This window comes from Microcaecilia unicolor, chromosome 2 (assembly GCF_901765095.1).
Source record: "Microcaecilia unicolor chromosome 2, aMicUni1.1, whole genome shotgun sequence".
NCBI lineage: Eukaryota > Metazoa > Chordata > Amphibia > Gymnophiona > Siphonopidae > Microcaecilia > Microcaecilia unicolor.
This window is the reverse complement of record NC_044032.1, coordinates 352,690,011-352,717,851: the sequence shown is the minus strand read 5'-3', so window position 1 is coordinate 352,717,851 and position 27,841 is coordinate 352,690,011. Positions and strand designations below refer to the sequence as shown.

At 43.9% G+C, this 27,841-nt stretch overlaps 1 protein-coding gene across 3 annotated transcripts in view; it reads right to left on the bottom strand.

Moving 5' to 3' along the window:
• RNF170 (ring finger protein 170) overlaps positions 1-25,095 on the bottom strand; it is a 122,834-nt gene extending 97,739 nt beyond the window's left edge. The window contains exons 1-3 of one of the 3 annotated variants that reach the window (XM_030194478.1): positions 25,001-25,095; positions 15,578-15,652; positions 13,536-13,694 (exon numbers count right to left, since the gene is read on the bottom strand). In XM_030194478.1, the coding sequence (XP_030050338.1) occupies positions 13,536-13,672 (137 nt within the window). In that variant the 5' untranslated portion in view covers positions 13,673-13,694; positions 15,578-15,652; positions 25,001-25,095. Of the gene's footprint in view, positions 1-13,535; positions 13,695-15,424; positions 15,456-15,577; positions 15,653-25,000 lie in introns of those variants that run through there. The other 2 variants (XM_030194477.1, XM_030194475.1) reach the window with 2 other exon arrangements.
• Positions 25,096-27,841: the final 2,746 nt, after the last annotated feature.

The window sequence follows — 27,841 nt, the reverse complement described above, 5'->3', positions numbered from 1 at the left end:
TTGAAAATTTATAGATAAAATAGGGAAAAAAGAAATGGGGTTAAAAAAATGGTAGAGGCAATAGGAGATGGGGTAGAGGGTCAAAAGATAGAAGAATGGTCTGAGGCAAGGCAAGGAAAGAGATGGAGCTGGGTATGGTGAGGAGATGAAAGGCAGTGAAAGGTAAGCAAGGGATACGAGGGCGGTAGTGTGATCGTTATGAATTTTTTAAAATAGCAACTGGAGACGTGATGCGATGCTTGAGGGACAACGCTGAGCTAAGTTCCTCTGAGCCCCCTGGCTATTCCCCGTGGTTTTAACAACAGCGAACATCACTTGAACTAAAAGTTACATTCCCCGGGAGTATTGGAATATACCCGCTGTGATTCAGGTGACAAATTTTTGAGCATGGCAGCAAGAGCAGCTCACAAAGAGAAGACGCGAGGGAAGGCCGTGGAAGATAAAATGGCGGCGCCCTCGAGCCCAGCGGGACCCTCCGTCTCCTCGGCGTGGGTAACGGAGATTACCTTCAAAATGATGGTGGTATTGGAGGACCTTTCGGAAAGGCGTTTGTCCCCAATCGATTCAAAACTGGGACACATGCAGGCCCAGCTGGAGGAGCTTTCCAAGGAATGCGGGGCATTTCAGTTGAGTACAGCCAAGGTGGAGGACACACAGAGCACACTGGAAAAGAAGATAGCTATGCTGGAGGACAAGGTGGAGAATCTTGAAAATAGATCCCGCAGGAATAATCTGCGTCTGGTGGGCCTTCCGGAATCCTTACCTGATAAGAACTTGGCGAGTTTTCTGGAGCGGTGGTTGGCAAAGGAGGTACAGTTGCTGGCGGGCAGCGGCCCGCTGAGAGTGGAGAGAGTGCACAGATTGGGGCAGAGGCAAGCGGCACAAACTAAATCGAGAGTGGTTATAATGCAGATCTTGAACTATGTCCATAAGCAAGCCATTGTACAAGCAATGAGAGGAGGAAAAATGCTACAATATGATAATCAGAAGATTATGTTTTTCAAGACTATTCAGCGGGAGTGGCGACTCAACGTAAAGCTTTTTCACCTATTTGTTCTAAGCTCTTCGCTCTCAAAATAGTTTGCCCTAATGTATCCGGCGACTCTCAAGATCACTCACAATGGAACAGTCCAGTCATACACTGCAGTAGAAGAGGCTCATGCTTTCCTGCAGCGTTTGGAGACGACGCTAGCACAGACGGGGGACACTTGAGTTAATAGGAACTGATGTTTCACCACAACCAGGAGGAAGATTTTCTGCCTTGCAGAGGAGGGGGATGGGAGTGAAGCCGTTAATATCTCACCCTTCCTCTTCACCCTCCTCTCCCCCTCATGGGCTACTATGTTGGATTTTCTGTGTTCGCCCAGACAATCAAGGTGGCAGAGACCTGTGGTAACGTACTAGCACTGGGAGTGAAATCACTAGTCTATGTCTGGTGCTCTATTTGTTCTTTTTGTTTCTTTTACACTCATTGAATGATAGGCTGGATGTGGCCTTGATTTATGGACCGGGGCATTGGGCGATGGGGAGGGGGGGGGGGACACAGGGTGTAAACAGTGCTATAAAGCTGCATGGGGCAGAGGATATGGGAACGGGGTAGCCAGGGGGGCATTAAATGTGACCGCTCCATTGGGAGGAGCTGTAGGAAGGGAGCAGGGAACTTTGGGTAGGGGGGAGGGAGGGATATGGGCGAGGGAAGTGAGGATTCAGAAGCTATTGAATGCTGTACGTGGAGTTAAGAGAGAGAGGTATGTGCGGGAGCGAGGGGGTAGAGGATGGAGGCTGGGATATCCTCCCCCACTATATAGAGGAATCTATGTCAAATTACTAATAATGTCTGTAGGTCAGGCATGGTGCAAATGGTGACATGGAATGAGGGTGGGATAAACTCGCCCGTTAAAAGATCTAAAATCCTGCAACAATTACATAGGTACAAAATTGACATAGCCCTAGTGCAGGAGACTCACCTTAATGCATCAGAACATGCGAAGTTGAAAACTTGGTGGGTGGGAGAATGTTTGGCAGTGGCATCCTAGGGGAGGAAAGGAGGGGTAGCAATTTTGTTTTAAAAGGGTGTGGTGGAAGCAGCTCAGATACTAACAGCAGACCCAGAGGGGTGCTATATATTGGTTCAGGCGGTTATTAATCACCGTACAGTGTATATTTGTAATTTGTATGCGCCCAATCAATAAGACAAGAAATTTTACCGGACCCTGATAAATTTACTAATTTTAAAAGAGTATTCCCCTCTGGTGGTGGGTGGAGACTTCAATGCGGTATGAGACCCTGTAATAGATCGGCACCGACCCAGAAGTCTTCATACTATGCGAATACAGGCTTGCTTCGTTTGAGTCATCTTTTGGATTTAGTGGACGTATGGCAGGAATTACATCCTTTGGATAAAGATTACACACACCTGTCTAGGGCACATGCAACAAAGCACGCATAGACTATCTGCTGGTATCCAGAGAGAGAAAAACAGAAATAGGACCCTAGGTCGGGATGGATTGGGCTCTGGGGCCTTCAACATTAATACACGGAGGTTTCCATTACAGTTATGTAAAAGATCCCACCTTTAAAGAGCGATTGCTGACTAAATGGGAAAGCTATACGTTAACAAATGCTGAACACGTAAATGACCCAGTGCTCTACTGGGAGCAGCTAAGGCAGTACTCCGGGGGGAAATTATAAGCTACTCCCACCATGTGAGAAAGTCTTGGGAATGTGAAATACTTTGACTGGGGGCACTATTATGGAAGGCCCGGCAGTGACTCATTGCTCTGCATTATGAAGTTACATTCTTCTTGCAGAAAAATCCAAGCTTAGGATTGAATCAGTGGATGTCAGTGTACAGCTCCAGGATGGAACAGCTTTCCCAGATCACAGAACGAATGTAAAGTTCTGAACATATGCCGTCATTCCCTCTCTGTGGTCTCCTCAGAACTCTGTTTGAGAAACAGTGCAGCAAATATTAGATCTATTGTGAAGGAAATTTTGGAAGAGTTTGGAGCTTATTGGCAGGACAATATCTGTATTACTGACAATGCAGCTACTGTTAAGGCTGCATTCAAGGATCAACAGCGGATATCATGTGATGGCCACAACTTGAATCTTTTGTTGGTTTATGGACTGAAGGATGACGATGGCTCTGATTATCCAGCTGTTGAAGTAAGTAGGCTGCTAAAACTTGCAAAATACATTGTCACACATGTCAAGTATTCAAGAATGCATCAGAAGCTTGGGGACTAGCCTTAGAACATAATAGCCATACTGGGTCAGTCCAATGGTCCATCCAGCCCGTTATCTTGTTTCCAACAGTGGCCAATCCAAGTCACAAGCACCTGGCAGAAACCCAAATAGTGGCAACATTCAATGCTACTAATCCCAGGGCAAGCAATGGCTTCCCCGTGTCTGTCTCAATAGCAGACAGATGGAACAGCATCCATAAAATGCAAGAATCAATGTCAAACACAGCTTAAAACAACTGACAACTAAATCCAATGAGAAAAAAAATGCAGAAGCTGCTTTTGGGTTTAAATGAAGCACTGTTAAATTACATCATTTGTGTAATGTCTGCCCCTGATAGGGCAAAAGTCTTCTCTTATGATCACACTTCTTCTACCATCTTCCAACATGTGCCCAGTTGTGCGAGCACCTGTTACTGCAAAAGATTAATCTATTGTTACTGGAATCAAGGAGCATTTCCAACACTTAACTGACACTTATTTTCCTGTTTATCCACTACAAGGTGTTGCTTCCCTTCTACACCCATGTCTGAAAGATAATCCAATTATCTTCCCAGAGAAGAGGATGAAAAAACACAAGCAACTGAATCTTTCAGAAGGTTGTACTAACAGCTCGAAATGGAAGGCTCAAGTCCATCAACATCTCATGATCTTCCACATTTCCAGAAAGTGTCTCATTTGTGGAACAGTCACCGGGCCCCTCCAAGAGAATGAAAATGGATGTTAAAATTATCAGTTTTCTGAGTGATTTTTTAGGAACAATGACTCCTCGGAAGGCTGTTATTAATGAACTGGACAGTTATTTATGTTCATCTGATGGAGACGATAATGTTTTGACATTTTGGAAAAATAAGCAAAAGAGCTGGCCAAAACTAGCAAAAGTTGCATGGGGAATCTCGTGCATTCCTGCTACCAGAACACCTTCTGAAAGGACAATTTCTATTGTGGGAAGGCCTGTGGAAGAAAAGAGAGCTAAACTGAATCCTGAGATTTATGAATGAATTATTTCAACCACAGATTAAAAAAAACAGAATAGCGAGAGTATAGGGAGTGCTGGTATCAGCCAGGTGCTTCATAAGGCATATTTTCTTCCCCACTAAGACAGAGCAGGTTGTATTTTGTCCCCCTGGACATTTTAACAGGGTGGATTAGATCTAATATTTGCTGTAGTGTGTTTCTCAGAGATATTGTCGGAATGGAAGGGTACAGGGTGGCAGATGATTTATTTCAGTTGCTTGTTGGAACTGGATCATTTTGACTCCTGTGGCTGTGCTACGAAGGGCTCTAACAGCTCAGGCCCTTTCTGGTGTCTTTGTAAGGAGGCAGGGAGGGGATGTTTGTGAAGGGAGAGGAGGGGGGAGACGGGGGGGGGGGGGTCTTGATCCTTGATCTGTATTGTTGTTTTCTATTTGTGATTTATAAACTGACAGTTGTGCAGAATATTGTTCCGTTTTATACTTTAATAAAAAATGATTTAAAAGTAAAATTATTAACTGGAGGAGGCTTGTGTGAATGGGGTCAGAGATTGCAAGGACAGGGACAAACTTTGTCCCCATGACATTCTTTACTAATGATAAAATCTAAGCTTGGTATGCACCATGTTCTACAGGTTTGAAATGAAGAACATTACAATTTTTTGTATTTTTAAGTAATATACAGTCAAAAAGTAAAAACAAAAACAAAATCCAATAATATTGGAAAAACATGAAAAACCTGGAAGAGCTCTAATTTGGTCAACAAAACAGGAAAACAAAACAACAATAAAAAAACAACAGAAAAACTGAGAGGACTGAGGAGATCACAGAGAAGGAATGACCGCATATGCTCAGAATTTTACACTAGTTCAGTGATCTGGAAAAGCTATTCCATTCCATCATGGGGCTGTGCAAGGACATCCACTTGCGCACCTGATTCAATCCTGATGTACCTGAACAATACCAAGATCACAACCCTAACTCATAGATCAATATAATGAAGTGTGGGAGGCTTAGCGTGGGTTCTGTGCTCGTTGGCTGCTGTATGCATATAGTTTAGCTCAATAAAACCTCCAAAAGACTTTGCACAGGTAATGTACACTGTTCATTTAGATCTAATGGTAATGAAGGCATTAGCTATTAAACCCAGATACAAAGAAGTGCACACATAACCCAAAAGGTTTATACTTCGTTTTCTAACTCTGGGAATTTAGCACATGGTTGGAGTAAAAAAAAAAAGCTTTGTGGGAGAAGAGCCAAGATAGCGACAGCACCGTCAGATGCATTTGTGCACTTTTGCTTCTTTTATCACTATGGGTAATCAATAGATATAAAACATGGAAAAGAAAATAAGATGATACCTTTTTTATTGGACATAACTTAATACATTTCTTGATTAGCTTTCGAAGGTTGCCCTTCATCAGATCGGAAACTTAAAGGCAAAACCCATTTCCTTCCCTCTGAGGTCGGGTGAATGCAGTCATCCAGGTTGATAAGACACTTTTGTGGTTCACTGCAAGAGGCAGTTAGAAGCATCTCATTTTGGATGGAAGAGATGCCAACTGCACTGGAGGGAGGATTGATGGCTGCTGCTGGAGGCCCTGCGATTCCTGGCTCAACAGATTTGCCTCTTTCACAATGTCTTTGCTGTTATTATTCTAAACTAGTAAAAAAAGCCAATTTCTCATTGAAATGAAACGGGCACTAGCAAGGCAATGCCCTTCTGCCATTAATGTTTTTAAGGGAAGTGTTAGGAGAAATGTACTCTGATGGTAATCAATAATTTTCAGTGGAAGACAGAGATACACAGTGTCTGTGTGTGTATCAGTGAAAGACAGACCCAATGGGGGGGGGGGGGGGGGGTCTGTCAGAGAGAGAAAGAAAGAGAGAGAGATTAAACATTGTTCTCCCCTTCCGTTCTGTCCACTTGCCTCCTCCTTTGATGTCTGTACCTTGGAGTTCAGTGTGTTTTTTGTGGAGTGTTTTTCTCCCCTTCTGTTCTCTGCAGTTGCCTCCACCTTAGATGTCCTCGGAGTTCAACTTTCTTGAAAGTGAGAGTCCTGTCAGGCGGTTTGTGTGCTTCCCGCCACCGTGGTCCTCTGTTCTCTGGTCGTCGCGTTACTATGCAGCCTTCCCTTCCCTCCGAGGGCGGGGCAGTGACAGCGAGTGCGATTGCCTGTGGTTGGTCCCTTCTCCTTCTGACATGCGTTACCATGCAGCCTTCCCTGCCCTCGGAGAGCAGGGCACTGACAGAGATTGCCTGTGGTTGGTCCCTTCTCCTTCTGACGTCGCGTTTCTTTCCCTGGCAACTATACAGAGTTCCCTCGAGGGCGGGGCAGTGATCGGGAGTGCGATTACGAACCCTATGAACACTACACGGCTTCACTGCCAAGGAGTCAACTTCAGAACGTTGAAGGTGCAAATTATTATATTAGATATTATTTGGGAGACTTTGATGAAACTAAGGAAGGCATTAGTTCCACAGATGAATGGTTTAACTCAAAAGATTCAGTGTATGGAACTAAAGATAAATAAAGTTGATAAGACTGCTTTAGAACTGGCTCAAATGGTAACAAGAATACAGAAAGTTGAAAAAATATTGAGAATATACATCAGGTGCAAACCCCCTGATTAAGGATAATGTTAATGTGAGAATTAAAGTGGAAATCTAGAAAACATATCTTGGTCATCTAATTTAAGATTCTTGAATTTTCTGAAACTGAATCTAGTATCACCAAGTGATATGTTTAAAAGTTATGCAGTGGAAGTCTTAGGAATTTCTTTAGCTATTGGGGGAAAAAAAGCCTATAAAATCAGGGAGACGTACCTGTTAAAACGGATAGGCTTGATTGTCATCTCAGACATTTTGGAAAATTCCAACTTTGAAGTTGTTTATTCTACTATGTTGGTTACTTTCACACTAGTTTCTGATAAAGAATGGTTGCTCCAGATGTCTTTTAAACATTGGGATATATTATTTCCATGAGAGCAACTCAAAGAAGTAGGAAGCAACTTCACCTGTTGAGACCAGTTGGTACAGCTGGGAAAGTTATTTTTCCTTAAATTTCCTTGCAAGTGTGTACTAAATATCAATCTATGCAGTGTGTATATATATATATATATATATATATATATATTTTCATCCAGCTCAAACTAGCTGCTTGGCTTCCAAAAGGCCTCTAGTTTTCACCTCATTCCCTGTAGCTGGTGTATGTGACAGTGATTCAGGTCTCATGATTAAATAGTTTGACTCTTAATTGACAAGGTTCTGAGTTGCCTATTTCCTTTTTCTTATAAATTTTCTCTGTAATTTTCTGTTTCTCCACCTTTTTAGTGGGGACTTGAACCGAGTTGTGTTTTTGATATTTCCTTTTTTTGTATATTTTCTATTTCTTAACACTATCAGCTTTTCTATACAAGGTTTATTCTTGGTAATTATGAAATAGTGGTTAATTAAAAACAAACAAAAAAACCTCACTTTTCTGCAGCTAGCATTAGCAAGAAATATCTGGAACATTCTTCTTGTTTACTGAAGGGGATGGATGGGCAATCAAGAAAATAAAACGAAAATCAAAAATGGCAGGAAAATGAGAGGCCAAGGTGATCACATTGCTGAATACAGAGTTAAGTGGGATTTCTGGACTTCTGAAGCAGTGCTAGGTAAAGGAGCTGCCGGCAGCACTGCTTCCGAATTGCACTGCTGTATCCCTTCTGCCAAAGGAGAGCTTGCACAGCCACCCAGACACTTCCCCCAATGATGCTCCCTGCTTCCCACAGTGGGACTAGCTTTTAAAACTTTGGCAGGCATTGCAAAGAAAACAAAAGTAAAACCACAACTGACCCAAAGCTGAAAGAAAATGTAAAGATTGTTGCCAGCAGTAAGGAGTCCTGCCTGTGCTGCTGGAAATACACTCACCTCCTCTCCATCACCAAGCCCTTTATACTAGCCTAAGCCAGAATCTCTCCTGCAGCCAAGGCTCTGGGTTTAAAGAATTATACCCCAATTTTTTTTTCAGTGAGGAAGGAGAATGGAGGAAGGGCTGGAGAGGGGAGAAGGGTAGGGGAGGGACCTGGTACCCCCCTAAAACCGGCACCACTCAGTCACGGACCCCAAAACTCTATTAAACTGAGAGACCTAGAAGAACCACCACCACCAGGAGCTTGTGAGAGACCATCCATCCGCCTGCTGGAGATAGAGAATGCTGACCAAGGAGCATCCCATCCTATAAGACAATGCAGTTCAGCGCTCTTTATCTCCACCTGCTGGCAGATGGTCACAACCAAACGGAAGATATCCAGAAAGACCAGACTGAAGTCATAGATGTTATAAGCCAAAATGATTTATTAGGACCCAACACGGCATTTGCTTGTGAATGAGCAGAGACTTTCAGTTTGTTTGATGCTCTGTATTATCTGGGAGGTGCTTACACCACACCCTAGTTATCCTACCTTGGGAAAAGTGAGAGGATAACTCCTTGAGGCATGTGCTTTGTATCGTCTCATTTTATAAAAAAACTTTTTGGAAGGATTATCCATATATGCCAATTTGAAGACCCCCGAGGAAGGCCTTTTTGGCCGAAACACGGACCATGTTGGGTCCTAATAAATCATTTTGGCTTTTAACATCTATGACTTCAGTCTGGTCTTTCTGGATATCTTCTGCTTGATTTGTTGTTTTCTTGTGTTTTTTTGCGGGAGATTTGGACTCTCCTTGTTGTTGTTGATGGTCACAACCCACAAGTCTCTGGATTCATCTGCTGCTGATGCTAAGGAAATATACATCTGTTAATGCACATAATGTACACACATACAACACCCCCCAGTTCTTGGTAAATCTCTGCACAAAACACCGATTCTGCTACTCACATATGCCCAATGCACTAGAATGTACATATATTTCCATGATAAAAATAGACGTGCTCTCCACATTTTTCATGCATTTTTGCATAATATTTGTGTTTACTGCATCAGGCATAATTTTATGCACTCGTTAGGCCATTGTGCCTGATAATAGCTTATTATATTGGCCTTTGGCCCCCCAAATTCCTTACCTGGGACATTCCAATTCCAACTGACAAAAAAAATTATTACAAGAAAATCTAATGAAGTGGTAAAGTAATTGGGGAAAGCATGCACAGCATGGTTCATGGAATTCTTTCCAACCATGTGTGCATGCACACAAACACGCATCCTAGTATGTACATGTGTTTCATATGTATACATGTTTGTGTGAGTGTATGTGGATTCATATCTGTGTTGTTCTCTGTGTGTCTGATCAGGAGAAGAGAGGAGAAGAGAGGTGAAGGATGTTCAAATGGTGCAATTCCTTAATTGCTTATATTACAGTGAATCAGTGTTTGTATGCTGCAGTTCTTGAAATTGCTTTTCTCAGAGAAATGCATTGGGGTATTTTGGAAAGGGGCTTTGTCTTCTCTACCCCCACATGCAGAAAATTCACCCATACAACACAGGGCTACAACAAGCTCACATACTCACTTCCTGTGGGTAGGCCAGATAGCAGGGCAGTTGGAAATTAGGTTAGTGTATCTGGGATGGAGCAGTTGTGGGGTATTACTTTTTTTGGATGGGCACTTCTAGTGGTGGTTTTTAGGGGCAGGGAAGAGCAGGGGTAGTTTTGCAGGTGGGGCGGTTGTGGGACTACTATTGGGGGTAGAGTTTTTTGGGGTAAGGGCAGTTTGGTGGTGGGGGAAATCACACTAGTAGAGAATGAGCAGAAGCAGTTTAAGTAGAGGAGTGTGGTAGCCATGTTAGTCCACTCTTAAGGTTATCAATAGAAATCAAACAAAATAAAACATGGAAAAGAAAATAAGATGATACCTTTTTTATTGGACATAACTTAATACATTTCTTGATTAGCTTTCGAAGGTCGCCCTTCTTCGTCAGATCGGAAATAAGCAAATGTGCTAGCTGACAGTGTATATAAGTGAAAACATTCAAGCATTACTATGACAGTCTGACAGGGTGGGAGGATGGGGGTGGGTCGGAGGTATGCATGGGGACATCAAAGCATATCATTGATATTCTAACAGGATAAAACTGTATGTCTCTGTTGATCACCCTCCCCTCACCTACCCACACCCATCCTGTTAGAATATCAATGATATGCTTTGATGTCCCCATGCATACTTCCTACCTACCCCCCTCCTCCCACCCTGTCAGACTGTCATAGTAATGCTTGAATGTTTTCACTTATATACACTGTCAGCTAGCACATTTGCTTATTTCCGATCTGACGAAGGGCGACCTTCGAAAGCTAATCAAGAAATGTATTAAGTTATGTCCAATAAAAAAGGTATCATCTTATCCATGTTTTATTTTGTTTGATTTCTATTGATAACCAGAAGCAGTTTGAAAGGCGAAATTCACTAACTCTTAGGTTTCACTGTATGTAAGCTTCTATGCTATAGAGTTTAGAACCCCCCCCCCTCCAAAATGTACTGGGCCATTTCTCTTTTGGTGGGGGGATTATTTCTGTGAACCCCCAATCTGATTTGGCCCATTTTTTAAGTTCAATCTGTCTTTTTACAATTATTTTCCCCAAATGCTAAGTTTCATCCTTTCTGTTAAATTTTCACAGTTATTTTGCCCCCAGAGAGACATTCTCAATTCCTTTTGTTTAACTCTTTTCAACTTCAATTAGGTTGTAAAGAATAAAAAACATAAGAACAGCACTGTTAATAACTTCTGGTGGAATTTTACACCTGCTGTGCAGAATTTAGCACAGGCTGGGCATCAGATTCTCTGTCCAATCTCTCTTTCCCTCCCCCATTGAGATCAAGCGCCAAGGAGACGGAGGAAGTGAACAGCTGCACTTCAAGCCCTTCCTCTTCCTGTGCCAGCCTGGACCCAACTGTTTTATTTGAACTGCTTGGGCCTCTGTATAACTAACTCTACAATTTAAATATACAGTCAGGTCTAGGATGGCAAAGGATGAGGAAGGGGGCTTGAAGTGCAACTGTTCACTTCCTCCTCTTCTTACCATGCAATCTCAGTTGGGGAGGGAGAGAGTGAGCAGAATAGTTGATGCCAATAGCTGACTGTGCCATAAGATGACAGGAGGGGGGGGGGGGCAAAGAACGAGAGTGTACAATGGAGACGGGCATGACTAATGAGATGAAGAGGAGCAAGCTGAAAGTGCACCACGAGGATGGGAGGGGGACAAAGAAAGCTGAGATTGTGCCACTGGTGTGGAAGGAGGGATCGAATTTGAGAGTATGCCCTAGGGGAGGAGAAAGAAGAGGTGGATGTGAAGTGCCTGTGAGGAGAAAGAATGAAAGGAGGGGATACTGCATGTAGGACAAGACTTAGGGGGCAGGCAGAATTACGGATTTGCTGGGAAAGAGGAAACTGGGGAGGCTAGATCCTGCAGAGGGAAAAAGCAGGAGATTCAGGTCTTATGATGGGGAAATTCTGTGCAAAAATACTACAAATAAACTATGCAGAGTTTTAAAAAAATTTGAACAGAATTTCCAAGTCTTTTGTGCAGAATTCCCCAAGAAGTAATGGAAACATCAGTTCCAAGCAACTACTCTGTACAACATATGAAGAGACAGAAGATTCTCAAGTGCTAAGAAATGCAATCCCACCAGCAAAATGTGAAGCATAGCAATGAAATACTCCCAACTTCTTTGGATGCCACTGGCCTGAGCAAAAGGTATTTCCAAGCGCACCTTGATGAGTTTATACAAATTACATACCATGAATTCCAGAGAGAAGCTCTGTTTGGAACACTAGATCTACTAAGGCGAACAACGGTAGTAAACTTAAGCTACTGCGATCATATCCCACACAGGAGATTCATTACTGTCCTGGTATTTGCAAAAGCAACCTATTTGGGGACACCATCCCAAGAAAAATGTATTACGTCCATATCCCTTATGACTATTACTGTGGTGTGCCACAATAAACTGCTAGGAGGTGGTGGAGATGAAAACAGTAACGGAATTCAAAATTTCATGGGATAAACACAAAGGAATCCTGTATAGAAGGCATGGAACCAAACAAGCTTAGTGACGATTAGATGGCAACACCAGTAATTGGTAAGCAAAGCCAGTGCTGGGCAGACATCTACAGTCTGTGCCCTGAAAATGGGAAGGACAAATCAAAATACGCACGTAGTATCACATCATTCCTTATACTATGAGTATCTTGTTGGGCAGACTGGATAGACCATACAGGTCTTCATCTGCGTCATCTACTATGTTACTGTCTTCTTCAATAGTGTGAAATATTTATTGTTAAACATTTTTATTGATGACAGTGCAATAAATACATGCCATTGTCCATGTATACATAACTTTAACAATATAAATGTTCATCAAAGGGTTATTTGTTAATTCCCAACAGATTGCCATCAACTTTTCATTTTATGTTCCCATCCCCTGTCTTTAATATTAGGGCTGACTCTATATCCTATACGCCTTGTTTTGTTAACGATAGTACAGGAAATTCTATACTCCAAATTGACTCAATAGCGTTTAAATAGTCAAAGTTCCTGCCTCCAGTACATGATGTTCCATACCGCCGCCCACCCTTTAATTATTATTCCTCTTGTTGTGACCTATATGGTCTACAACCTTTATATATTAAAACTGTTCAAACTTATACCTAGTCAGATCTATATGTTAACAACCAGTTTTAGTGTGAAATATTTAAATGGAGTTAGGAAAGACTGATATCAAACTATGACCTCTCTTTTAAGCTGTATCTCTTAAAATGCTCTGTGTTTTTCAGATTTAACAAAATAAATAAAAGTTTAGGGCCCTGTTTACTAAGCAGCGTTATATGTGCGTTAACGTTTTTAACGCGCATTAACCATGTACGTGCCTACAATATCCCTATCGGTGCCTACATGGTTAGCGCGAGTGCTAAGTGTAGGCGTGCTAAAAACAATAATGCACATTAGCAAACAGGGCCCTTAGTACTAAGCCCCGCTGTAGGCATTCTAACATATTTAGTGCGCGCTAACACTAGAGACACCCATAGGAATATATGGGTGTCTCTAGCATTAGCGCGCGCTAAAAATGCTAGTGCGTCTTAGTGAACGGGGCCCTTAGTTAGGACCGGTTCAATTTTTCTGGCCATAGTCAAGATATTTTCCACACTAATTCAATCAGCTCCAAGCTTTGAGAGAAGAATGGGCCTGCATCTCTTCTACTGGTAATACCTCTCATCTCATAATGGTGCAGCAATATTCAATAGAATCTAAATTGGAAAGCACTATAGAAAATCCATATATAAATGTGCCTTTCATGTGCCTGTTTGATGTTATTTACTCTTCTAATAGTAGCCTTACCTTACAAGCAGATATACTAATGCGGCAATCAATGTGATGCTGAGAACAACAGCCACCAGCACTTGGTCACTTATTCCTTCAATAACAGAGTCATCCTCCAGTTTCAGACTCACAACTTCTGCCTGATATTCGGCCATTCCAAGTTTCAAGCATCTAGACCTAGAAGAAAAGTAAATAAACATTACACACAAGCCACAAAGCTGCATAAGCTAGATTCATAAATAGTAAATTAAATGCTTTTAATTTTGCTTGACTGATCATGAGAAAACAGAGTTTATATCTTCCTCAACAAGTCAACACTTGTAATGATCTTTTTTTTTTTTTTACACAAAAGCTAGGTTCGAACACACTGCATTATGGACTAATGAAAGTCAAATTTAATTTTTAAATTAATTGTGCCAACACAGGAGTCTCATGACATTTCTTTTTATGAAATATCTATTTTCAATAATTAAAATTAGTTACAATGAACTATTCTTTTTTGGTTACTTATCATATTGTTTCTATTGGACGATTTTCACTACCCTTGTTCTCAAATACCTGAAACGAATTGTTTAGCTATTTTCTTCTAATTTTATTGTGTATTTTCTATACTCTTACTGGAATATTACTCTGTATTTCTATTCCAGAAATGGCGATCGCCATTACGGTATGTGTAAGCCACATTGAGCCTGCAAAGAGGTGGGAAAATGTGGGATATAAATGCAGAAAAATAAATAAATAAAAATAAAAGGCTTTTAATGACAAAGTCCTTTTTTCTGAAAATTTACAGGCAACTTGTCCTTTCAAATCGGATATACATTTGTTTCAGCACTTCTCTGAAAACAATTACAAAAATCCCCCTTATACAAGAATATTTTTTTTTGCCACATAAACTTATGGGTACTGAGAAAGATGGTGAGGAACAGAGATGAGGGTAGGAAGGTTATCAAGCAGAAGGATATGTTAAAAAGGGCTTCTTGAAAGAATCTTAAGGTAAGTTAATTTAACCCACATGACCCTCAAATTTACTACGCAATCCAGAAGGGAGGGTACTGTCACCCAACTGTAAAATTATGGTGGCACAGAATGCACCTCAGCTAAAAAACAGCATTCCCTTCTAGATCCATACCCATCCCTCCGACAGTTCTATCCCTTTAGACTTTTGAAGATAGGGAGTTTTGCCTACTATATTGCTGGGCAGACTTATACGGTCTGTGCCAGAGCCGGTGGTTGGGAGGCGGGGATAGTGCTGGGCAGACTTATACGGTCTGTGCCCTGAAGAACACAGGTACAAATCAAAGTAGGGTATACACAAAATTAGCACATATGAGTTATCTTGTTGGGCAGACTGGATGGACCGTGCAGGTCTTTTTCTGCCGTCATCTACTATGTTACTATGTTACTATGATATTCAGCTGTCAACTAAGCTTCATGGAGCATGAGCTGTCTTCTTCTATGTGTCTTGACAGTTCCTCTAAAACAATGAGAAAAAGTTGAGATTAAAGACCTATTCTATTATCTCACAACAAAGATACCTTTTAGAATAAAAACTTGCCACTACTTGTCGACACCAATATGCCAAGGTTTTTATAATAACAAGGGATTATTTTATTGAAGGTCCCCGCTGTAAAGTGGAAGCAGTATCATTTATAAAATATTGCTGTCACCCTCCTCCAAATGTACCTCTTTCGTCTTTCTGTCTTTCTAGCTTGATCCATAGGCCTCCTTCTAATGAGCAAGAAAGTGATCTGTTGGGTATTTTTATTTATTTCAAAATGTCTATTCTACTTAATGTAAAATTCTTGGCAGATCATAAAATATACATAATCATTAAAAAACAGCAAGTCACATAAAACACCACAAATTAAACTAAATCAAGTTTAAACAATACAAAATTCAATTCTTACCACCAGACAGAGACAATATACATTAATACAGTTTAGACATATTGGAGTTTTAGCCTCACTATCTGGTATCCTGATTTTCCTTCCGCTTAAACCAATCATCCTTAAAAACTGCCATCCTACATTATTTGAAGGAAAAACTTGCTTAATAGTTACAGTTTTAGCTGCTTCTGGAAGGTAAGTACTGGTTCCTTCAGTGGGCAACAAATTCCACAGCCATGGACCTCCCACCTGAAAGTCAAAATTCATGCAAGCTCACCATATGAAAAGATGGTACCTCAAGTGAATTCCCCCCCCCCCCCCCCCCCCCATTAAATGCAATGCTTATGGAGGCCAATACCTTTTTAAAGTTTAAGCTATAATTAAAGAGGCTTCATTATGTAATGCTTTATATACTAATAATAGTACCTTAAAATGAATCCTCCATGTCAATGGTAACCATTGAAGTTCAAACAAAATGAGTCTATGTTCATATCTAAAATATCCTGATAGTAATACTGCCCCTGCATTTTGTGCTACCTGCAATGCTCTTAAGGCATAAATTGGTAACCCTATATACAAAGAGTTTCAATAATCAAAATGTGGCATAATTATGCTCTTGATTACCAGCGTAAAGTTTTTTCAAAGTAAGATAATCACAAGGTTGTCCAACTGACTGCAATTTAAAATATATCATTTTGAATATTGATTTAAGATGGGGACACAATGGTAGTGATCTACTGAGAAATATTCCTAATCTAATTCAGGACAATTCAAAATCAGAAGATTTTCAGGTCTCTATTCCCTGTACTTGGAGTTTAAATATGGAACTCTCTACCTATTGCCATCAGAATACAAAACAGCTACCTCAGCTTCAGGAAAAGGCTAAAAACCTCTTTCTTCCCGAAGACTGCTTCATAAGGTAAAATTATGTATAATCATACCTGATAATTTTCTTTCCATTAATCATAGCTGATCAATCCATAGACTGGTGGGTTGTGTCCATCTACCAGCAGGTGGAGATAGAGAGCAAACTTTTGCCTCCCTATATGTGGTCATGTGCTGCCGGAAACTCCTCAGTATGTCGATATCAAAGCTCCATCCGCAGGACTCAGCACTTAGAGAATTACACCCACGAAGGGACACTCTGCCCAGCTCACCACCGCCGAAACGGGGGAGGGGAATTAACCCAGCTCATCCCCACACAAGTGGGGGAGGGGAATCCGTCCAGCTCATCCCCGCGGAGCGGGGGAGGGACACCACACCCGCCGATGCGGGGGGATCTGGCTTATCCTGCAACCGCAACCGCGGGAGGAGCTGACTGACCCTAACACCGCCGAAGCGGGAGGGGTACAAAACTGCCCTACAGCCGCACGAAGCGGGAGGGAGTGCCGGCAGAATTTTAAGTCTCAATCCAGCCCTGTAAAACGGAGGGGAGAGGAATGCAGCAGCTCACTGTAACACAAACTCGTCTTAACTCTTGAAGAATCCAAGTGAAAAAACTTGAACACGAAGTCTTTCTGAAGTAACTGAAGACTGAACTTGAACCTGAAATGCAACCAGAATAAAAACAGTACAGATATCTGGGAGGGGCTATGGATTGATCAGCTATGATTAATGGAAAGAAAATTATCAGGTATGATTATACATAATTTTACCTTCCATATCATCAAGCTGATCAATCCATAGACTGGTGGGATGTACCGAAGCAGTACTCACCCAGGGCGGGACATAGAAATCCCTGACCGCAACACTGAAGCTCCAAACCGGGCCTCCGCCTGAGCAGCCACAGTCAAGCGGTAATGCTTGGAGAATGTATGGGCCGAAGCCCAACTTGCCGCCTTGCATATCTCTTCCAAGGAGACGGAACCGGCCTCTGCCATCGAGGCCGCCTGAGCTCTTGTGGAGTGAGCCTTCAGCTGGATAGGCGGCACCTTCCCCGCGGCCACATAAGCCGCTGCAATGGCTTCCTTGACCCATCTTGCCACTGTAGGCTTAGCAGCCTGCAGACCCCTACGAGGACCTGCATACAGGACAAACAGATGATCCGATTTCCGGAAATCATTGGTCACTTCCAAGTATCTGATGATGACTCGTCTCACATCCAGATATTTAAGAGCAGAGTACTCCTCTGGGTAGTCCTCCCTACGAAAGGAAGGGAGACAGAGCTGCTGATTCACATGGAAGCGAGAAACAATCTTGGGCAGAAAGGAAGGCACTGTGCGAATAGTCACTCCTGCCTCAGTGAACTGCAGAAAAGGCTCTCGACATGAGAGCGCCTGGAGCTCGGAAACTCTTCTGGCTGAAGTGATAGCCACCAAAAAGACTGCTTTCAACGTCAGGTCTTTCAGAGATGCCCTTGACAAGGGTTCAAACGGCGGCTTCTGCAATGCTCTTAGCACCAGGTTGAGATTCCACGCAGGCACCACTGAGTGCAGAGGAGGGCGCAGGTGATTAACTCCCTTGAGAAAGCGCACCACATCTGGCTGCGAAGCCAGGGAAGCACCCTTCAGGCGGCCCCTGAAGCAAGCCAGAGCCGCTACCTGGACTTTAAGGGAACTGAGCGACAGACCTTTGTCCAGACCTTCTTGCAGGAACGCCAACACTGAAGAAATTGGAGCAGTGAAAGGAGAAAGTGAGCCTGCTTCACACCACGCTGCAAAGATACGCCAAACCCTGGCGTAAGCAGTAGAAGTAGAGCGCTTCCTCGCCCTCAGCATAGTGGCGATGACCTTGTCTGAGAAGCCCTTCTTCCTCAGACGCTGCCGCTCAATAGCCAGGCCGTAAGACCAAAGGGGGAGGAATCCTCCATCACCACGGGACCCTGATGTAACAGGCCCTGCTCCACTGGCAGCCGCAGAGGATCGTCGACTGAGAGCCTGATCAAGTCCGCATACCAGGGACGTCTGGGCCAATCCGGACCCACCAGGATTACCCTGCCGGGATGCTTTGCCACCCGGTCTAGCACCCTGCCCAACATGGGCCAGGGCGGGAACACATAGAGAAGCTCTTGTGTCGGCCACTGTTGGAGAAGAGCATCTACTCCCAGGGATCGAGGGTCCCGTCCTCTGCTGAAAAAGCGCGGCACTTGGCAATTGGCCGATGACGCCATCAGATCTAGGCTCGGCTGGCCCCAGCGCTTCGTGATGTCCAAGAACGCCTGAGCAGATAGCTGCCACTCTCCGGGCTCCAAGGTATGGCGACTGAGAAAGTCCGCCTTGACATTCATGACTCCGGCAATGTGGGCCGCTGACAGCTGTTCCAGGTTCGCTTCTGCCCACTGGCATAGACTCATAGCCTCCTTGGCTAGAGGGGCGCTCTTGGTACCTCCCTGGCGGTTGACATAGGCCACAGCCGTGGCATTGTCCGACAGGACCCGTACAGGCTTCAACACCAGTACCGGGATGAACTCCAAAAGCGCCAACCGAATGGCTCTGAGTTCCAGGAGGTTGATAGACCACTTTGCCTCTGCAGGAGACCAGAGCCCCTGCGCTGTCCTTCCCAAACAGTGGGCTCCCCAGCCCGACAGAGGCGTCCGTCGTGACGACAATCCACTCTGGGGTCACCAGAGGCATTCCCGCAGACAACTTGTCTGTCTGTATCCACCAGCTCAGCGCCTTGCGCACTGCTGGATCCAAGGGAAGGCGCACAGCATAATCCTCCGACATCGGAGTCCAGCGCTGCAGCAGAGAGTGTTGAAGTGGTCTCATATGAGCCCTGGCCCAGGGCACTACTTCCATCGTGGCCGTCATAGAGCCCAACAGCTGCACATAGTCCCAAGCCCGAAGAGGAGAGGCTACTAGGAACTGGTCCACCTGAGCCTGAAGTTTGACAATCCGATTGTCTGGCAGGAACACTCTGCCCACTTGGGTGTCGAATCGAACTCCCAGATACTCCAGGGACTGAGTCGGGCGCAGCTGGCTCTTCTCCCAGTTGATGATCCATCCCAGGGAGCTCAAAAGAGCAACTACCCGGTCCACAGCTTTGCCGCACTCTGCATAAGAGGGGGCTCGGATCAACCAGTCGTCCAGATAAGGATGGACTTGTACTCCTTCCTTTCGCAGGAAGGCCGCTATGACCACCATTACTTTGGAAAAGGTCCGCGGAGCAGTAGCCAACCCGAAAGGGAGGGCTCTGAACTGGAAGTGTCGGCCCAGGACTGCAAAACGCAGAAAGCGTTGATGAGGAGGCCAGATGGGAATATGCAAGTATGCTTCCTTGATGTCCAAGGATGCCAGGTACTCCCCTGCCTTCACTGCCGCTATAACAGAGCGGAGAGTCTCCATGCGAAAGTGCCGCACTTTCAAGGCCCGATTGACCCCTTTGAGGTCGAGGATAGGCCGGACAGAACCTCCTTTCTTTGGTACCACAAAGTAAATGGAGTAACGCCCCTTGCCAAGCTGACTTTCTGGCACCGGAACGACCGCACCCAGGCGGATCAGATTGTCCAAAGTCTGCTGCACTGCCACAGCTTTGACCGGAGACTTGCAGGGAGAGAGTACAAACCCGTCTCTTAAGGGTCGGCAGAACTCTAGCTTGTAGCCGTCTCTGATGACTTCCAGCACCCAAGCGTCTGAAGTTATTGTGGTCCACTCGCCCAGAAACGAGGACAGCCGTCCTCCAATCTGCACTGGGGCGTGGACCAAGACCCCGTCATTGGGTACGAGACCCTGGGGGATTACCGGAGGGAGCACCTCCGGGACGGCGGTCTCTGCGAAAGGAATGCTGCTTGGGGGAGAAATTCCTCTTAAAGGAAGAGGGGGCAGAAGAACCCGACCTGCCCGGGCGGTACCGACGGGCTTCCTGAAACCGTCCTCTGGAGGTACCGGGACGAGCACTAGCCCGAGCCCTGACCTCTGGTAACTTCTTGCCCTTAGACGTGCCGAGATCGGTCACGATTTTGTCCAGCTCGACCCCAAAGAGCAGCTTGCCTTTAAAAGGCAATCTAGCCAGGCGGGATTTAGAGGCGTGGTCAGCAGACCAATGTTTCAGCCAAAGCCACCGCCGCGCAGAGACTGTCTGAGCCATGCCTTTAGCTGAGGCTCTCAAGACATCATACAGCAAGTCTGCCAAATAGGCTAAGCCCGATTCCAGGGCCGGCCAATCAGCCCTCAAGGAATGATCCGAGGGGGAAGCCCGCTGCACCATAGTCAGGCACGCCCTGGCCACATAGGAGCCGCAAACTGAGGCCTGCAAACTTAAAGCAGCCGCCTCAAAGGACGACCTTAAGGCCGCCTCCAATCTTCTGTCTTGGGTGTCCTTTAGGGCCGTGCCACCTTCCACCGGCAACGCCGTTTTCTTAGTCACCGCAGTGATTAAAGAATCCACGGTAGGCCACAGATAGGCCTCACGCTCACTCACAGCCAAAGGATAGAGGCGGGACATAGCCCTAGCCACTTTAAGGCTCGCTTCTGGGGCATCCCATTGAGCCGAAATTAAGGTGTGCATGGCATCATGCACGTGGAAGGTTCTAGGCGGGCGCTTCGTCCCCAGCATAATGGCAGAGCCAACAGGGGCTGAGGGAGAGACGTCCTCCGGAGAGGAAATCTTCAAAGTGTCCATGGCCTGTAACAACAGGTTGGGCAAATCCTCTGGGCTAAAAAGCCGCGCTGCAGAGGGGTCATCCGCTCCAACCGAGCGGGGATCCGTCTCCTCCAAGGAATCCGCAAAGGACCGTTGGGAGACCTCAGACACGCTGCCCTCATCTACATCGGAGGAGACAAATTCCTCCAAGGCCTGGGAATCAACCCGAGGGCGTTTGCCTCTGGGAACCTCAACCTCTTTACCAGACGAGGGAGCAGGGGCAGCGTTGTGCATGAGGAAGGCCTGATGCAGCAGCAAAACAAACTCGGGGGAGAAACCCCCCAGACTGTGCACTTCCGCAGCCTGGGCAACAGCCCCAGACGCACTCTCAACCGGCGCTCGAAATAGCGGGGGAGAGACATGCTGCGCATCCAAAATGGCGTCCGGCGCGAAACTCCGCGAAGGAGCCGCACGGGAAGAACGGCTCTTAACATTAGCCGGTTTTGTGCCGTCGCCCAAATTAAGGGCGTTCATGGCATTAATGTCTCCAACCTCAAGGGCGGCCCCCGAAGAAGCCGTCCGAGCCGCGTGGCCGGCCAAAATGGCGGAGGCGAGGAGCGGGGGATGGGCGTTTATGGCGGGAAAAACCGCCACGCCGGAGGAAGGACCGGGACATTCATCGGTCACTAAACTGTCACCCATCAAGGGCGAATCAGGCTGCAAAACCCCCGCATCCCCTCTAGAAGCGCTCCAGCGATCCGGGGAGCGACCCTTTGCGCCCTCGCCCTCCGACGCCATATGCCACGAGGAGAAGAATCGGGGAACCCCCTGCCCGCTATAAAAAGGTAAAATTACCTGCTTGCCGCTCCGAGCTGTAACGAACTGGTGTCCCAGTGAGTAGCTGCAATGAACGTTTAAATAAACGTCAAAATAAACGCCTTTAAAGACATTTAAAATTTTTTTTTTTTTTTTTTTAAACGGAGCCAGCGGGAGGGGGGAGAAAAGGAAGGGACCTGGCACCACCAGGTTTGCACTTGCTCAAAAGAGCCCTCAACCCCAGGCCTCAACAAAACCTAAGGATTAGGCTTGGAGGCCTAGCCAGAGCTGCTGCTGTGTGTGACCACCACCTGCTGAGATAGAGAACATACTGAGGAGTTTCCGGCAGCACATGACCACATATAGGGAGGCAAAAGTTTGCTCTCTATCTCCACCTGCTGGTAGATGGACACAACCCACCAGTCTATGGATTGATCAGCTTGATGATATGGAAAAATCCATTGACTTCTACCTCCTAGTATCATCCATTATCCTTTCCTATAATGTTTTTGGTCTCATGCATTACACCAATGGTCTCTAATGGAAAGAGGATATTAGCTGTATAACAGAATTGATTCGATTTGAATTATAGGGACTGCACTAATCCAATTGCAGATGTTCAGGGCAAACAACCGTCTGATCTAGATACAAACAATATCTGAGTTTTATTCACATGTGACCCAGACTGGTCATTGTCAGAGACAGTATCCTGTGCTCGATGGACCTTGGTCTGACCTAGCTGGCTTTTCTTATTTTATGGTGCTTAATGCAGCCATCTAGCACTTAGTGTCACGGTTTGAAATGTGTAGCAGTTAAGGAAACTGTTAGTACAATCATTATAACCATTCTATATTTAAGTAATAGCAAGACACACGAAAAATATTTTATAGTTTAATAGTATACACCTGCATGCAAGAGCTACCGGCAAAAACGCTGCTGGTAGCAACTTCAGGTGTGTGGTTTCAACATATGAAAAATACATGCAGATAGTGCTAACATCAAAATACGTGTCAGCAGATAGAACATGACAAATTGCCCTGCTTATTGGGGGGGGGGGGGGTCAATATTCAAAAGACTTATGCTGTTGAAAACAAATTTTAGCTGCACAAGTTTAGCTGGTTAAAATGACCTCTTCCTCCCAATCTGGCTAAAATATATATATACACACACACACACACACCACTAAACGCAGAGATGTACATTACAAAAAAAAAAAAATGGGATGGGACAGGGACATTCTTGATACATGTTTGCAAACTTATTGTTAACACAATATCCAGCACCCCTGCCCCAGTTTCTGAGCTCACATACTACTACTACTTATCATACTGACTTAAAAATGGCAGTGTGACACCCAGACAGTTGCCCTGCCCTCAATGCCTGATATTCAGTTGCAGTTAACCTGTTAAAATTAAGCAACCGTTTCAAATCAACTCTTTTGTAATCACAGTCACTACCTGATCTCTTTTCTGACCCTTGAACTTTATATATGTCCCAAACATGCTTGAATTCTCTCTTCGTTCTGCTCACACCCATCTCTGCCGATAGACTATTCTCAGCATCTACCACCCTCTCAAAGGCTAACATAACAAAATAATGGTAAAAACCCACTTTCAAATATTAACATGGATATTTTAATGAAACGGCTAGGCAATCAGCTTACCAAAAGATGTAATAAGATGATATGCAAATCTGCACTGTTAAAAATCTACACTAATCTAAAAAAAAAAAAAAAATACTTATCAATAGCATAGATTTTAAATGTGATTCTTGTTAGATTAGTCCCATGTACCTGCCTTCCTCAACCTCCACAAAGGAAATAATGGGGATACATGAAAAAAAAGACCTGCTGCTGCCCAATGCCTGCTCTCACACATCTATTTCTAATGTTAGTTGCATACTGTACACTGAGCTGCTGCTGCTCCTGGAGGGGGGTGGGGAGAACAGGGAACAAGTTCTGTGGAGGAGAGAGACAAGGTGGACTAGAAAAGAGCTTTCCTACTGGCAAAGTGGCACAAAGTAACAACATACAGAAGACATGAGCTGAGGAGCTGCTGGCCTGCCTTTCCATGAAAAGTGTGAGTTTCACAAACACCCTATATGTAAGTAAATGAGAGTGGAATGGCTTATATTTGAGGGCAGCAGTACTAGCACCATGCATTAGCAATGTCTCTTTAGCAACAGGAGAGCTGGGGTCAAACATGGTCCCAACAGCAGCAGCTTCCTATATATCTCCTTGTACTCAGAAAAAGTCAACCCACCACAAGCCCTGAGTCAGGGCTACCACATCTCCAAGCATCCACACATGCCTCTCACTCTCCATCACACATCAGGCAAACCCTTTCAAAATGTATCACCTCCAGGGTGGCATTAAAATTATGCATTATGGGAGATGAGCAAACACCTAGCATGGTTCAGAGCAGCAAAACACATACTTAGTTGAAGGGATCAAACTAAACAAATATCTGGCCCTACCCATAAGTTCCCTAACTGCTGATTCTGAGTTGTATAAAATATTGGCTGGGCCCAGTCCCTTATGCTACCTAGGGTATGGTTTATTACATAAACAGTAATTTCCTACAGTGCTGATTTGAACATGGATGAGTAGCCTTATGGATAGAGCACCAGGCTAAGAACCAGGAACCAAACACTTTATAATTGCATTATACAAAATTAAAAAGTATATTGTTTATCCAAGGTATAGTAGGTAGTAAGAACCAAGAAAGCCAGGACTCAAAGTCTTACTGATGCTCATTGTGAAGCTGAACAAATCACTTAATCCTCTTTACCTCTGGTAGAAACTCTGATTGTAAACACTTGGAAAACAAGAAAAGACATTCAGATACTGAAACCCAAGTCGCCATGAACTACTGAATCCAAATCTCTAATGAATACGCTGTTTAGCGGGGTGCTTTAGGTGTAGATTTTTCCAAAGCTAAAACTCACTAAGCAGGGTCCTAATATTTACTAGGGGAAATTATACGCAACTAAGTAAAACCACTGTACTGAAAGCACAAGCGTCAGCAGGGTGCAAACCACCCAACTCCTGGCTCGACCAACTTTTCTGCCGCTCAGCAGACGCGCTGTCCAGAAAGGCTACTAAGCAGAGTTGGCACCACTCGTATACCTGCACCCCGACGCTGAGCTTGCAAAACTAAGGCTACCCAATTAATTCATGAATGTAAGTATACAGCAGCGTTACCAAACTCCCAGTGCCACCCCACAAATTAAGGTCCCTCTTCTTTCACCACTACTGCCCACCTTTTCTCCCGCAACTACCACCACCAGAGAGAAGCAGTGCATGGGGCGTATACGGCACTGTTCCGCGCACGCGCATCCACAGGAGACGTCACAGCCTGCAACCACTTCTGCAGTCATCCTAGTATGCTTGCGCAGCAACTCGGGACGTCAAACAGACAGTTGTTTCCGGTTCCGCTACTGTAGTGCTACTGCGCATGCTCCTTGATGGCTAGTACTTTTGTAGGCTGAGGGAGGTCGTGTGTGACAGAGGCTGTTGTGCGAATGGATGGACTGACTGGATGACTGGAAGAGGGGGGGGGGAGTAGCTATTTTCTTGTGTATCGGTTCTGTCTTCGTTTGTGACCGAGTGAATTGATGATAGGCGTGAAGCAGTTTAAAAGTAGACATTTTCTAACTACTATGTTTCGCTCTATCAAAATATACATTGCGGCGATTGCGCAGGCTGCAACAGCTTCGCCTATAAAAAAAAATCAGCGGTCGTGCGAATATTTTTTTTTTTCTGGAAGCTGTGGTCTGACACTTTTTTTTTTTATTCACCGTGTGTCTTCATCTGTTCCTCCCCCCCCCCCCCCCCCCCCCCCAATGTGTAATTTTGGTTCCCTTCCATTGAATTGTTTTATAGTTATATTGCCCATGGATATTCTTTATTTATTGGTTTAGGATTTGCTCACACCTTTTCAGAAGTAGCTCAACATACATTCACTGGGCATTTCTTTTTCCCTGGAGGGCTCACAATCAAAGTCTGTACCTCAGGCAATGGAAGGTTAAGTGACTTGCCCAAAATCACAAGGATCAGCAGTAGGCTTTGAACCAGACATCTCTGGATGTGCACACCATGTAACACGTTTTGGTTTGAAAGAATAAAAAGTATAAAACTGTGTCTTTTTTTCTTGTGAATTAAATATTCTAATGCAACCTATTTGAGTCCTTTTTAGTGTATTTCTTAGCGGAAGGTTTTTTACTGGAGGGATTTGCCTATTCTTCCTCTTCAGCCTTTCCAAGGAACAAAAGGATTCAGCTGGCTAAATTCTAATGGCTAGTCACCTTCTTAACGTCTTACCATAAGCCACGAATAATTTGTACTTTTTTTTTTCGTTCATTTAAATTTATTGAATTTGCAAATATACAAGAATAATATAACAAATCAATACTGAAACATATTAACAGTGGAGATGAGTAATTCATACTCTTAACACAGAATCAGTGTATTTTAAGGTGATTTAACCACCAAACTGGACAGGAAATTTATTAAGTGTATTTCTCTCTAATTCAAGGGTTGTACTAGAAGAGGAAATGTATGTTCTGTATACTGGACGTTGTAAAAGGGGATGGGATTTGATATACTGCCTTTCTTTGGTTAGAATCAGAGTGGTTTATATGTTATATTATGTGCTGTATTCTGTTCTTGAGAGGACTATAATGTAGTGAGGTACCAACATATGGTTTGCTTGTATAGGACAGTGATAACAAATGTTTACAAGTTACAAACTCTTTCCTTTACCACACAGGCATATTGGTATCTTTGCGTTTGTCTCTTGCTTGGACTTCATGAAATCTATTCACCAAGGTTTATTGTCCGAAATCTTTTGTCTTTTTTGAGAAGAAGCCTCATGAGTAATATGCAGCTTGAAGTGTATTAATTTTTATCATATAGATGATGCATTGTCCAGGGCCCTAGGCAGTAAACACTGCTTCATATGTTTCCTTACATCCTCAACTACTATTGCAGTATTACTTTATGGTATTAGGCTACAGAAAAAGAATGTTGTCTTTCTCAGAGAGTATGGAGATTCTTCATTGTTTTTTGTGTCTTTTGTGTGGGGGAAAATAACGCATATGAATATAAGAGATGCCACACTGGATCAGACCAAGGTCCACTGAGTCCAGCATCCTATCTCTGACTATGGCCACAAGCACTAGCAGGATCCCCAAAAGGGAACTTTCTGAGCATGGAGATTTTATAGGCTGTTTTATGTTTTGAGGGAAGGGTTGCTCATTTCTCGAGTGGATAAGATTATAGAAAGAAGAGCCAATGAGTCCTGAGTATCAAGACCTGATGATGTGAAGCGCTGCGTATGATTGGTAGCGCTATAGAAATGATTTATAGTAGTAGTAGGTTATGGACCCCAGGAAGCAAGACCTATAATAAGAGTTCTTCATAAAAAAATCATTTCACATCTATATTAGAACTATATCACTTATAAGGAGAAGTGTCCTACTTTAGAGATGCTTGATAAGTGATTTTCTTTTTTCTTTTTTTCCTCTTCACTCTTTCTCTTTTCTGTCCTTTACATGATTTTTGCAATTTGTATGCTGTTGTACTGTTACACTGAATTGTCTTCTGTTATTCTATTTTTAAATTTAATAAAAATACTATGACCTTAAAAAACACAAACTAATCAACACTGAGTTCCTTAAACTGATTAATTATATTGTCATTTTTACTCTTTACATGTCTTGTAATGTATTAATTATTTCTTTATTTCTAATTCTCATGAATTCCATTTACCTTAATCGAAATAATACTCTGTTCTTCTTATTTCGCTAATGACGATTGTCATGGCGGCATAATGTAAGCCATATTGAGCCTGCAAATGCAGTAAATAAATAAATAAAATAGTTAAGAAGGCTGTGTTCATGGATAAGGCATAGGAAGGGAAGATTGGAGCGTCTTCCTTCCAGCTGGGGAGAGAGTCTCTCTCCTGTTTATGGCGTAAATCAAGAGGAAACTTGGCAGAGCAGCATCCAAAAAGCAGAGTCCTTATGTTTTAGGGATAGCAGTCTGGTATAGTAACATAGATCATGAAAAAGCTATTGAAGTGATTTTTGTACTGGAAGGGG